The 13021-nt window shown below is 34.7% G+C and overlaps 1 protein-coding gene across 1 annotated transcript in view; it reads right to left on the reverse strand.

Annotated features, from left to right (window-relative positions):
- The window catches only part of ITGA8 (integrin subunit alpha 8), a 171601-nt gene that overhangs the window by 53493 nt on the left and 105087 nt on the right, over positions 1 to 13021 (reverse strand). Inside the window, exons 16-21 of the mRNA XM_070767084.1 lie at positions 12904 to 12959; positions 9039 to 9193; positions 6574 to 6711; positions 6040 to 6107; positions 5441 to 5588; positions 1851 to 1943 (exon numbers count right to left, since the gene is read on the reverse strand). Coding sequence (XP_070623185.1) covers positions 1851 to 1943; positions 5441 to 5588; positions 6040 to 6107; positions 6574 to 6711; positions 9039 to 9193; positions 12904 to 12959 — 658 coding nt within the window. The remainder of the gene's footprint in view (positions 1 to 1850; positions 1944 to 5440; positions 5589 to 6039; positions 6108 to 6573; positions 6712 to 9038; positions 9194 to 12903; positions 12960 to 13021) is intronic.

Below are 13021 nucleotides of genomic sequence, written 5' to 3' on the forward strand. Positions count from 1 at the left end.
ATGAGCTGCAGATGGTGCTTCTGGGTGGCAATGGGGTTTAATGAAGGTTTTTAGTCCTTGACACTGCTAGCAATAATGGGCAAATGAGGTTCACATATGCCAACAATAAAACTTCACAAAGATCAATGAATTTCATCTGTTTACAACAGTAGAAATGTTTTGGGAAGAAAAGGGAAGGAAGGAAGGAAGGAAGGAAGGAAGGAAGGAAGGAAGGACTAAGAATGCTGTTGTGCAATGTAATTTCTTTAACAGATAGTCCTTTAGTAGATCTATTCCTTCAGTGACTGATCAAAATTAGGGAAGGGCTAAATGAGTGGTAGTTATGACCAGTCCCCAGAGTTCCAGCTGATGCAGCATCCACACAATCATATCATCATCATTTCTATTTTTCTCTGCCACTGCCCGTAAATAAAGTCAATGGGGAAAGTAGGCAGAGAGAAGGAATTCATGGTAATGTGAGATTCTTACTTAATAATCTATATGGTCCTCTCTTAATAATGGCAACAGGGACCACTGGAGCCATCATCACTAATACTTTATAACTGCGATAGCAATTCTGATCCTAATTGCTGAGGCAAGACCCATGGTTGCTTTTATAATGAAAAGTGATTACCTATGCAGCAATACTATACTGATCAAAAAAATAAAGGGAACCCTTAAACAACAGAATATAACTCCAAGTAAATCAAACTTCTGGGAAATCAAACTGTCCAAATTGAAATCAAGCAACACTGATTGACAATCAATTTCATTTTATTGTCAGCACATTCAACTTGTACAGAACAAAGTATTCAATGAGAATATTTCATTCATTCAGATCTAGGATGTGTTCTTTGAGTGTTCCCCTTTTTTTGAGCACTGTATATTTTAAAGTTTAGTATGTCAAAAAGTCAAAAGACTGTCCTTGACTCTTACTGAATTGTGTCTACGAAAATTAGATATATATATATATCACATATTTGGTCCCACTCGTTGAAACGTCGCCAGAAATCACTGAATCCTACACGGGAAGAAACCCGAATATGCCAAGACCTTCATACCTGTACCCGTGAAAATCTACGAAAACACGCACACACACACATATGTGTGTATCTCATATTTTTGCTATATTCAATAATGAATTATTTAAGGAGTAACATCTGGAAACCATAAAAGTGTGTATAATAAAATGTTTCAGGCTACATGGCAAATGGTTGTGAAACTCTGGTAAACATTAATAATCAGATCCAATTTTGATGTATCCTCATAAGAATACAAAACAAATGAAATCAGTGAATTGGGAAATTATCATGGTATTTGTGCTTCTTTATATGATTCTACTCACTCGGACCTAGCTGATATAGATATACCGGTAACTACAAGTACTTTGAAAAATTGTTAAAAGTACAAACTAGTTTGTGTCCATGCAGAAATATACTCAGTGATACTTTAATGTATATGACAGAGCTGGAGCCTGACAATATAAATATAAATCAGTAGAAACCTCTATTGAATTCAGCGGTACATGCAACTATTGATCAGATGGCAGCCCAAGTTTGAATAAATCTATGGAACGTAGATGCTTAAGTCTTCAAATTTAATTAACTGTATGCGATCACTAAGATATAACAACAACTTGCTGCAAATAATTAACCATCAATCACCATGGCTAGAATGTGTTTGGAGTCACAAATAAGGCCAGTATTATCTCTTTACATATACAGTAAAATGTTCAACTACATCTTTACACCCTGCACAATTTTTAAACACTATCATTCACTAACATAAGTTCTCCTAATGTTGATTATTTTCCATTAATTCTCTAAACAATTTAACTTGCTATAATTAATAATATTTTGATGTTGTCTTACATTTGTTCCAGCTGCCATGGGATTTCCAAGATCACAAATCACTGTTCTAGTTTCATTTTCCATCTTATAATCACAGCTCAGCACACGTAGTGCCTGTAACCAAAGAACATCAACATGGAGGTGAAAGATCAATCCAGAATGTATCCTGTAGGAAACATGAATGGCCTTCAGATAGCAAGATTATTGTTGATTTCAAACACTTGTAAAGAAGTCTAAAACTTTATTCATGAACAATAAAGTTGTCATTCAAAAAACAAGTTAGAAAATGTTAGCAGTGCTGAAGGATATGTTTATACATATACAGTGGTCCCTCGATTTTCGAGGGTTCAAACTTCGCGAAATGGCTATACCACGGTTTTTCAAAAATATTAATTAAAAAATACTTTGCAGGTTTTCCCCCTATACCACGGTTTTTCCTGCCCGATGACGTCATACGTCATTGCCAAACTTTCGTCCACCTTTAATAAATATTTTTTAAAATAAACTTTAATAAATAAACATGGTGAGTAATCATCTAAATGGTTGCTAAGGGAATGAGAAATTGCAGGGGTTTAAAGTGTTAAGGGAAGGCTTGTGATACTGTTCATAGCCAAAAATAGTGTATTTACTTCCGCCTCTCTACTTCGCGGAAATTCAACTTTCGCGGGCGGTTTTGGAACGCATCCCCCGCGAAAATCGAGGGAACACTGTACAGTGATACCTCGTCTTACAAACCCCTCGTCATACAAACTTTTCGATATACAAACCCAAGGTTTAAGATTTTTTGTCTCTTCTTCCAAACTATTTTCACCTTACAAACCCAAGCCACCGCCACTGGGATGCCCCGCCTCCGGACTTCTGTTGCCAGCAAAGCGCCCGTTTTTGCACTGCTGGGATTCCCCTGAGGCTCCCCTCCATGGGAAACACTACATCTGGACTTCCGTGTTTTTGCGATGCTGCAGGGAAATCGCAGCAGCGCAAAAATTGGCGCTTCACTGACAATGGAAGTCCGGAGGTGGGGTTTCCCAGCAAGGGGAGCCTCAGCAAAATCGCAGCATCACAAAAACACGGAAGTCCAGAGGTGGGATTGCTATCATTTACAAATGTTACAGTCATAGAATAAGCTAATTATTTCAGATGTGGGGAAGGAGAAACTGCTAGATACCAAAAAAGGTATATTGTGTATCTGTCCTGAAACACTATAAACTCAAGTTCTAGATAACCTAAGATATGATCTAAAATTGTAGCCCAGATACTCCAGAACAAACCCATGATATCAATCAGTGGTGGGTTATAAATTATTTTGCTACCGGTTTGTCTGTGCCCAACGTTTGAAGTCTCTCAGGTGGGTGGGTGGGTGGAGCTTCCCACTGCCACCGCTACTGGTTCTAAGAATTGTTCCGAACTGGGAGCAACCTACCGTTGATATCAATACTGGTTTTAAAGGAACCATGAATAAACAGAAAAGGTTCTACAACATTCTTAAAAATAACCATCTGATAATATGTGACCAAACAATAACCTACTATTTAAAACACTGTAGTTTAAACTCATGTAAAGTTACAATTCACATGTATTTGAAAGGAAAGATTTGGTCTGTGAAAAGGGGAGAACAATTAAAAACTGAATTGTCTGGCAATTCTGCTGATCGCATTAGCTTATCTAGAAACAGTTCTAAACTCTACAATACCTTGAAAGCAAACTTGTTTTATTTGCTTTAATCACAACACATGGATTATTTTACAGCTATGAAAAGTATGAAAGCCTTGTGAATTAATCTCGGAATAATCTGGAGTTGTTTCAAGTGGAAACCATTGAAAACAGCTGAAAAAAGTGATAATTGGATGAACAGTTTTAATCTTTTCATCTGGCCACAAGGCTTTCATGACAATGATTAATCCCTTATCAATTTGTACTTCCCAAAAGATCAATGTCCTGACTTTAGAAAATATTACTTTCGTCCCCTGTCCAATTGTTTTTCCTTTCCATTTTATCATATATATTCTCCCCTTCCCACCTACTTCTCTTCCTCTTCACTTCCTATCTTTTATATACCACTTAATGTCTATTCCCTTTCATATGTATTGTATATTGGACAAAGAATAAATAATAATAAATAATAAAAATAAATAAATAATACTATACAAGATTAAATATTTCAAATTAAATAATTGACCTACAAGACCAAATTTTATGCCCACCAGTTACTTATTAGATTGTTTATTTAAAGTGACTCATGCCATCTCACAGTTAAGCATTTATTTTGCCTGAGTCAGAAGCTAAAACTGATTTCAAAAATTCAACAAGGAATATCTGAGCTCTGGGGAAAAATGCTCACAGAATAAATAGGATCATCAGGAAGTACTTGGAAATTGATGATTGTTTTGAAGAAAGCAAATACAGCATCACTTATCAGCTATCAAACTAAATAATTGGGAATAGTTTGGGGTTTTTTTTAGTTCAATCTGAAGTTACAGAAAGCTAAAGTACATTTAGCATGTTTACTTACTATATAGATCAAAAATCTATTAAATGTATAATAAATGAATAATCTATTAAATAAATAATACAGCCCATTACATAAGGTCAGGATATTTTAAGAAATGAATTTTCAAACACAAGGTAAACTTTCTGTATTTTAAAAATGAACCATTTAATAGCATTATACTAAATCCAATTCTTTTTGTGATTAAATATATAAAATATTTAAAATCCTGTCTGTTGTTAAATATATTAATTATTGTTTAATTCAATTAAGTAATATTTTCAGAAAGTTATTTTCAAGACAACAAAAATTCATTTTTAGAAAGGAAATTATTTGGGCACATCCTATTTTCCTTTCTGGAGTATCATATTTTAAATTATTCAAAATAAGGTTCATGATGCATTAATTTTCAACTGTTTGCAATCAGTTAAAATGAAATATTACTCTTGCCCAGTGGTGAATACATGAACTATTTGTGCACCTTATTAATAGGATTTCATCTTATTTTCAAAAGAATTTCTTTATTCTTTTTAAGTAAAAAGTATTACCTCCATATCATCTTGTTGCTATAGTTGCCCTAAACAAAGCTATTGAGACATTTTCATAACCCATCTTCCCATAATAGCAACCATCTGATAAGGATTTGTACTGAAATAACATATGTTATTTGAAAGTCTGAAAGGAATTTTAGGAATATGTGAACCTTCAGTGCAATATAAAAATAAAATTCCAAAGTGATTCATTTGAATCATCTTTTCAAATCCAGTCTTTGAATTGAACTTTCAAAATAATTTTATGAAATACTAAAACAAGTGTATTTGAATTAATGAGATGATCTGATACATATTTTTATGCAACTGAACTGAATTTTCAGACTGGATTGATGATTGGAATCAATCATGTAAATCAAATTGAAAATCTGAATGAAACTAATCATTAAAATTAAGTTCTACCACATGCTGAATGAATTGATATACTTCAGTTTATTTGTTTATTATTTGTATGCACTGTCCATCGTCTAGATCTGTTAGGTTTCCCCCTACCCACTCCACCCATTTCCAAATATGGATTTTAGTTATAAAATTTCCAGTGGAGACCAAAAAATGATATTTCTGCTGGCCATTACCTTGTTGTTCCGCTCAACACCCGTGTAATCTGCTTCTGGAGGTATTGTTATATGTAGCTCAGCTTCATAGGCACCTTCTCCTTCATTTCTTGAATTGATTGTGAGCATGAGATAGTTTTCTTCCCCAATTACAATCTGATCCCTATCACTACAAAAAAAAAATGTTACAATCCAATCCATTATTGTGAGAACAAGATATAAGTTATGAGGCTATAACTGCAGCCAATATGTTCCTGTAAGCATTCCTCTGACAAGTTCTGAGTGAAAGTAAATACTATATAAACAGCTTTGCCCTAATGAAGCAAAATGTTTGCTCTTTTGCTTAAATAAACAAAGTTTCAAGAAGCAAAAATATACAGAAGGGGATTTGGATTTTATAACTGCAAGAAACCTTTGATGCTGTACATTTGACAAATTGGAAAAAGTAAACTAAAAACTAAAGTTAGCTCTCAACATGCAACATTTAAAATTGATTTCTAATTGTAGGCATTCCCTTTCCAACTACTTTTGTGTTGTATTGTATACTTTCCCTATACACATTTTAATGAACACCTTTATTCCATTAAGTACAATACATATGTTTACTTGTTCCAACTTACGGCATAACGGAAAGTTTCAAGTCAGGAATGCACACGTTGTCTTCTCCACAATCCACAAGAATGTATGCCTAAATTGTCCAAAACATGCATTGCTCATGTTAGGGCCCTTTGGCAGGAATTCCAGCCATTTCCTTTCCTACTTTTTGTTTCTTTTGATAGCCATTATAAATATCTTCCCCCAAAGATTTTGATCCTTCCAAACCCTGATCTTAATACAACAAGCCACACTCAGTTACTTATATATGTAAAGCCAGGTTATGTTCTGCATACTGGGTATATACGCATATTTTTTCCATTTCAAAACAAGGCAAATGCTCTCACATCTTGTTATTGTTAGCTAGGACTACAAGAATGAAAACTCTTTGAAAATGCAGTTGGAGGAGAGTAACAAATGTGAGGTTAGTGTGGTTCAATTAACTCACCATAATGAACTAATTTGGCTCAGGTTGTTAAGGGAATGCTGAAACTGCTAAATAGACCATCTTATAGAATAAACTTCATATTATAGTAGAATTTTCATGCAAAAGTACATACCTGTTTCTCCATTCTGTCTTCTTGGTAATAATTCAATATTGGGCTCACAGATAATACATCAGAAAATGTGGATTCATCCAGTGTATAGTTCAAGCTAATATTGATTGGAGACAATTTATCTCTAAATTCAGTTTCATCCTAGAGGAATTAAATTATGGGAATCTAAATTTTGACCTATATATATATCACAATCATTCTTCATTAGTGCACAAAAGAAATATCTGATCTTTATTTCAATAATAAAAAATTAATATTGCAATCCTATGATTATTTAGATGTTAGGATGACTACTTCCAATGTAATACACTTTTCATCACAAATATGCATAGGCTCACAGGCTAAGACATTTAAAAAGACAAAGATAATAATTTCTATTAAAGTTTCTATGGCACCTTGCCTCCATTTACATTAGAAATGCCTAGCTAAATTTATTTTTAAAATGATATACAGTGTTCCCTCGATTTTCGCGGGGGATGCGTTCTGAGACTGCCCGCGAAAGTCGAATTTCCGTGAAGTAGAGATGCGGAAGTAAATACACTATTTTTGGCAATGAATAGTATCACAAGCCTTCCCTTAACAATTTAAACCCCGAAAGTGCAATTTCCCATTCCCTTAGCAACCATTTAGGTCATTACTCACCATGTTTATTTATTAAAGTTTATTAAAAAAAAATTTATTAAAGTCGGATGAAAGTTTGGCGATGACATATGACGTCATCGGGCGGGAAAAACCGTGGTTATAGGGGAAAGACCCGCAAAGTATTTTTTAATTAATATTTTTGAGAAACCGTGGTATAGACTTTTCGCGAAGTTCGAACCCGCGAAAATCGAGGGAACACTGTAGTGGTAAAAATATGGGACAGGAGAAATCCAGATTCAAATCTACATTATATTATGAACCTCATTAGATAGCTTCAGATCAACCATTATCTTTCAGAGTAACCTAACTTGTGGGATTCTGTGGAAAAAAATGTGTTTAATAACTTGTAATGTCTTCTCAGCTCTGGGAGGGAGGGAGGGAGGGAGGGAGGAAGGAAAGAAGGAAGGAAAACTTTTCTATGATCTTCCAGATAGTTCTGGATTGATCAAGTAGATAGATATCTGAGACCAGGCCTATTTCAGAACAAAACAAAACTTTCAATTACTAAATGCATTTCAGCAAAAAAACCCTCTGCAGGTTGCACCAATCTAAAGTGCCCTATTGATTCTACAGTTTTTCTAACTAATATATTTATTTCTGTGCCTTTCTGAAAAGTTAATTGAAAAATCATTCTCCATATAAGCAACACTACAAAAACAGAATTGAATTCAGTTACTGAAATTGAATATATCTGATGTTCTTGAAACATCTGTAAACATAATTTAAACATTTGAGCAATAATTATGTCAGCAATATTACTGTATTTGTATACATTTGGTTCTAAACTGTTATCTCATAAAATCTGAATATATTCTATATTTTGTGGATTTTTAGTTGTTTAAGTATTTTATATTAGCACATGCAAACCATTTCAATATCTGACATTTCTCAATTGTAATTTCATAATTCATATAGAAAGAATTTACTATTTAATAGTTCTAATGCATGGGTGTCAAATTCAACTGGGTCACATGGTGTATCATGATATATTGTGAGGTTTTTTGCCTTTGCAGAGCTGGGGTAGGCGTGGCCTGCACGTGATGCATTTGACCCGCAAGCAACTAGTTTGACATCCCTCTTCTAATGTATCACAATTGTCCAACTACTAACTTTAGAGAAACAATTTTTGCATTGGAATTTGCTGGGATATTTCATTATGTGACTGCCTTATCACAGAAAATTCTGGTGATGTATACTAGAGTCTAAACTGATACTAAATAGTTTGCATTACATTTCATCCCTACCAAGTGTGAATTGGTTGTGCATTTTCATGTGGCTTGCATCGAAAAAAAATGAGATGAGCAATAAGCAATAAGACATTATTTCAAAATTTCAAATACTGCATTATAATTTGAATAATCAATAAGGACTCTATTGAGAAAAAAAATCAAACCATAAAAACATTTTTTTTGATTTTCACTAAAATGTCAGACATTTATAAAGTAGAAAATATATCCTTAATTTGTTCAATTTATATAGATTTAATTTTTTATTAATGCCGTATGTACATTTCAAATAAAGTAAATGGGATTCCATTTATATCTTAACATGGCTAACATTCAACTCATCTCATTATTTTATCTCCCTCATTTGTTGAGTGTTTTGGTAAAGTATGGTTATCTTTCAACTATTATAAGTTTGAAGGAGAAAGTTCATGGAAATTATTATTTCAAAGAGCCATACAATTAAAATACATCAGATTTACAAAACCAGTTACATTTTAAAATTTATTTTAGCTGTCATTGTGTACTCATCCATATTCAACTAATTCCAGAATAACTATCCTGAAAGTATGATTTTCTTGACCAGCAAAGAACAAAACTTACTCTAAGATAAACCACAAAGTCCTTGCAAGTGGGCCAATTCTGTGCAGTTATCATGAAGGAGAAGGCATGTTGTGACTGATGATAATCAAGGAAGAGAGTCCTCTTAACAGCTCCTTGGGTTTTTAGTGAATCTAACTGTAGTTCAGCTTTCAGAACTAAAGAACATTAGGAAACAAAATGTTGTAAAAGGCAAATAATGTCCTTCACATTCTGCTCTGGTTTAAGAGAAAGCTGCTGTTTTTGTAGCTTCTATACATTCACTGAATTAGCTGCCTTTTTCTATCAGTAGGAAATCCAGGTATTTTCTATGGTAAAACAAGGATTATTGTGAATTCTTCACTGCCTTTTAACAAGAAATTCACCACATCAAAACAAATATATACAATATTTCTACAATACTCTCCTAAGTAAAATGGTTCTATATTTAACATTTTTGACAGACAAATGCGTTCATAGTAGAACTAATACCAGCTTTATTCCCACAAAGATAGACATGATTGTCTCTATCGTCTTTCAAGACATTATTTAAATGGCTAAATTCTATGCTGGGTTAAGTGCTGGGTTAAGTGGCAACAGCTGTCCTTACCCCACAGAGGCTCTACAGTCAAAGGACTGTAGTTCAGGCAAACTGGGAAAATAACATGATTGTTGCAGTTGCCTTCATCCAGCACTTCTCTTCAGACTGAGAAATTAAGGAAATGCCAAATTTAGAAAGTGCCCCTACTCTTCCGCTCTTAAACACCTATTCTCTTGTGCTTTCTAGTTGTCGCCCTACATTAAATCTTCTATAACTTAGACCAGTGATGGCGAACCTATGGCACGGGTGCCACAGGTAGCATGCGTAGCCATATTTGCTAGCATGCAAGCCGTTGCCCTAGCTCAACTCCAACATGCATGTGCATGCTGTTCAGCTGATTTTTGGCTTCCAGAGAGCCTCTGGGGGGAGGGCATTTTTACTTTTATTTGGCTCCAGGGAAACATAGAAACATAGAAGTCTGACGGCAGAAAAAGACCTCCTGGTCCATCTAGTCTACCCTTATACTATTTTCTGTATTTTATCTTAGGATGGATATATGTTTATCCCAGGCATGTTTAAATTCAGTTACTGTGGATTTATCTACCACGTCTGCTGGAAGTTTGTTCCAAGGATCTACTACTCTTTCAGTAAAATAATATTTTCTCATGTTGCTTTTGATCTTTCCCCCAACTAACTTCAGATTGTGTCCCCTTGTTCTTGTGTTCACATTCCTATTAAAAACACTTCCCTCCTGGACCTTATTTAACCCTTTAATATATTTAAATGTCCCCCCCTTTTCCTTCTGTCCTCCAGACTATACAGATTGAGTTCATTAAGTCTTTCCTGATACGTTTTATGCTTAAGATCTTCCACCATTCTTGTAGCCCGTCTTTGGACCCGTTCAATTTTGTCAATATCTTTTTGTAGGTGAGGTCTCCAGAACTGAACACAGTATTCCAAATGTGGTCTCACCAGCATTCTATATAGCGGGATCATAATCTCCCTCTTCCTGCTTGTTATACCTCTAGCTATGCAGCCAAGCATCCTACTTGCTTTCCCTACTTTGAAGCTTGGAGAGGGTGAAACATGAGCCTACTCGGTCCACCAGAAGTTGGGAAACAGGCCATTTGTGGCCTCCAAAGGTTCTCCGGGAGGTGGGGGAAGATGATTTCGCCCTACCCAGGCATTGAATTATGGTGTGGGCACCCGCACATGTGCAATAGGGCACACACACGTTCTTTCGGCACCCGAGGGGAAAAAAAGTTCGCCATCACTGACCTAGATCAAGGATGTCAAATTCATGGCCCATGGACAGATGCATCATATGCTGCCTACTCCCACTCCCCATTTAGCGAAGGGGGAAAAGTCACAATACATCATGTGACGATAATGTAATGCCGCAAGTTTGACACTCCCTGATCTAGACCAAGGACTTCCAACCTTTGCTCCATGGAACCGTGGGTTCTATGAGAACTTGATGGGATTAAGAGAAAGATTAAAAAAAAGTTCAACTGAACTCAGACAATTTTATATAGCCGTTGCTTTGTTTCTAAAGCAGGGTTTTGATGATTTTTTTAAAAAACAAAAGTAATTAAAAGGTTCTGCAACCTGAAAAATCTTGCAAATTCTTAAGGAGATGAATCTAGACCGGTGTTTCTAAATCTCGGCATTTTGAAGATATGTGGACTTCAACTTGTAGCTGGAAACTAGAGCTGAAGCCCACATATCTTAAAGTTTCTGGGAATTCCTGTCCTTAAAGATTCCATAATTTTCTCAAAACTTTTCTGTCATCTGAGATATACTCAGTGTGGATTAAAAAACTGTCACTATCCTTGCAGCTCTCTTGCTAGCCTAAGATCCCACCCCTGCGCTTTAGACATAGTTGGGTCATCTTGAAAAATTTGCAATCAGCACTAACTTTTACATTGTTCTTGTTACTGTTGTGAGCCGCCCCGAGTCTACGGAGAGGGGCGGCATACAAATCTAATAAATAAATAATAAATAAATAACAGGGATGTAACATTGACGCACCAAACCCTGCCAAACTTTGTGAGTCCTTTGCTGGGTAATATGTGTTACATTTACTTCCAGCTGTACTAGAAAAAACAGCAATCCCCAAATCACCAAAACATGAGGAAAGATTATTTAAAGTGGAATATGAAGCATTTACTACTGAATAAACACTGTCTTTTAATTCATAAATACGTTTCATGGGCTTAAGTTTTGTCTCGCTATTTTGCTTCTTATAGCACAGGGACTTCAAAAAAATTATTAATTTTGTTTATTAATTAAAATTAAAAAATATTAATTTTGTTTATTAATTTTGGGTGGACAGCAGAACTGTTTATCAACAGGAACAACAAAACAAAACCAATTAATAAAAACAAATTCAAATTAAGAAGAGCTAATAATGAGGACTCTGCCTGACGATCACCTAAAAACCTCAACCTTATATTAACCAGGCTACCCAATACTTTTGCAATATTTTGCATGAATTGCCAGCTGGTCAAAAGATGCAATTCAATAATCTGATCACCTTCAGAATCTTATGTGGTTTGGAATGTGGGTCAGTTCAGTCAAGCGTGCTATTAAGCGTGCTTGCTAAGATTCTCGTTCTTTATCAGGTCTTTGTCAGAAGGGATTTGATGGCCAACATTTTCTGCAGAGGTTTCCCTTCTGTGATATGCTTTCATCAAATGTTAGACATAAATTTGTATGCCGCCCCGAGTCTATGGAGAGGGGCGGCATACAAATCAAATCAAATCAAATCAAATCAAATCAAATCAAATCAAATCAAATAATAAATAAATAAATAAATAAATAAATAATAACCTTTTAAAAATGGGACACTATTAAAATATATTTTCCATTGCTATAGAAATAGACAAAATGCCTGAGTATGGAATGATTTTCTTATTGATGAATGCTACATGGTCCTATGATTATAATATATCATAGTAATTGTTTCTTATGTTTATCATTTGATGTATTTAATACTTTTATTGCTGAATTATTCTGTATTTATTCATCTAAACCTGCACGACCTTTAGTTACATATATTGGAGTTATGGAATTTGAAGCTCTGAAGGACTCTAGGTTGAGAACGGTTGACTTAAAGCTGTTATCACCAGCAACATAAAGCATGTTTGTTATTTGCATTTCTGGCATTAGCACCCAGTTTTAAGAATGTTAACATCTGGCTGTAAGCATATTAAATTGTGCAGACCATAAAGACATCTTTAACTTTTAAAATATCCCTCAATGCTGTCATGAAAAATTTCAATCACCCCACCCCCTGCAAAATTCCACAAACTTCAATGCTAACATGCAAATATAAAAAAGACTTACCTATATTATCTGAAAAACCTGGACTTTGAAAATCTGCACAAACTACTACAGTAAAACTGTAAAGGAAAGAGAAAAACACTCTTATGGAAGTTCTGGTAGACATTAAAAAAACTTATTA

Source organism: Erythrolamprus reginae, chromosome Z, assembly GCF_031021105.1.
Source record: "Erythrolamprus reginae isolate rEryReg1 chromosome Z, rEryReg1.hap1, whole genome shotgun sequence".
NCBI classification, from domain to species: domain Eukaryota; kingdom Metazoa; phylum Chordata; class Lepidosauria; order Squamata; family Dipsadidae; genus Erythrolamprus; species Erythrolamprus reginae.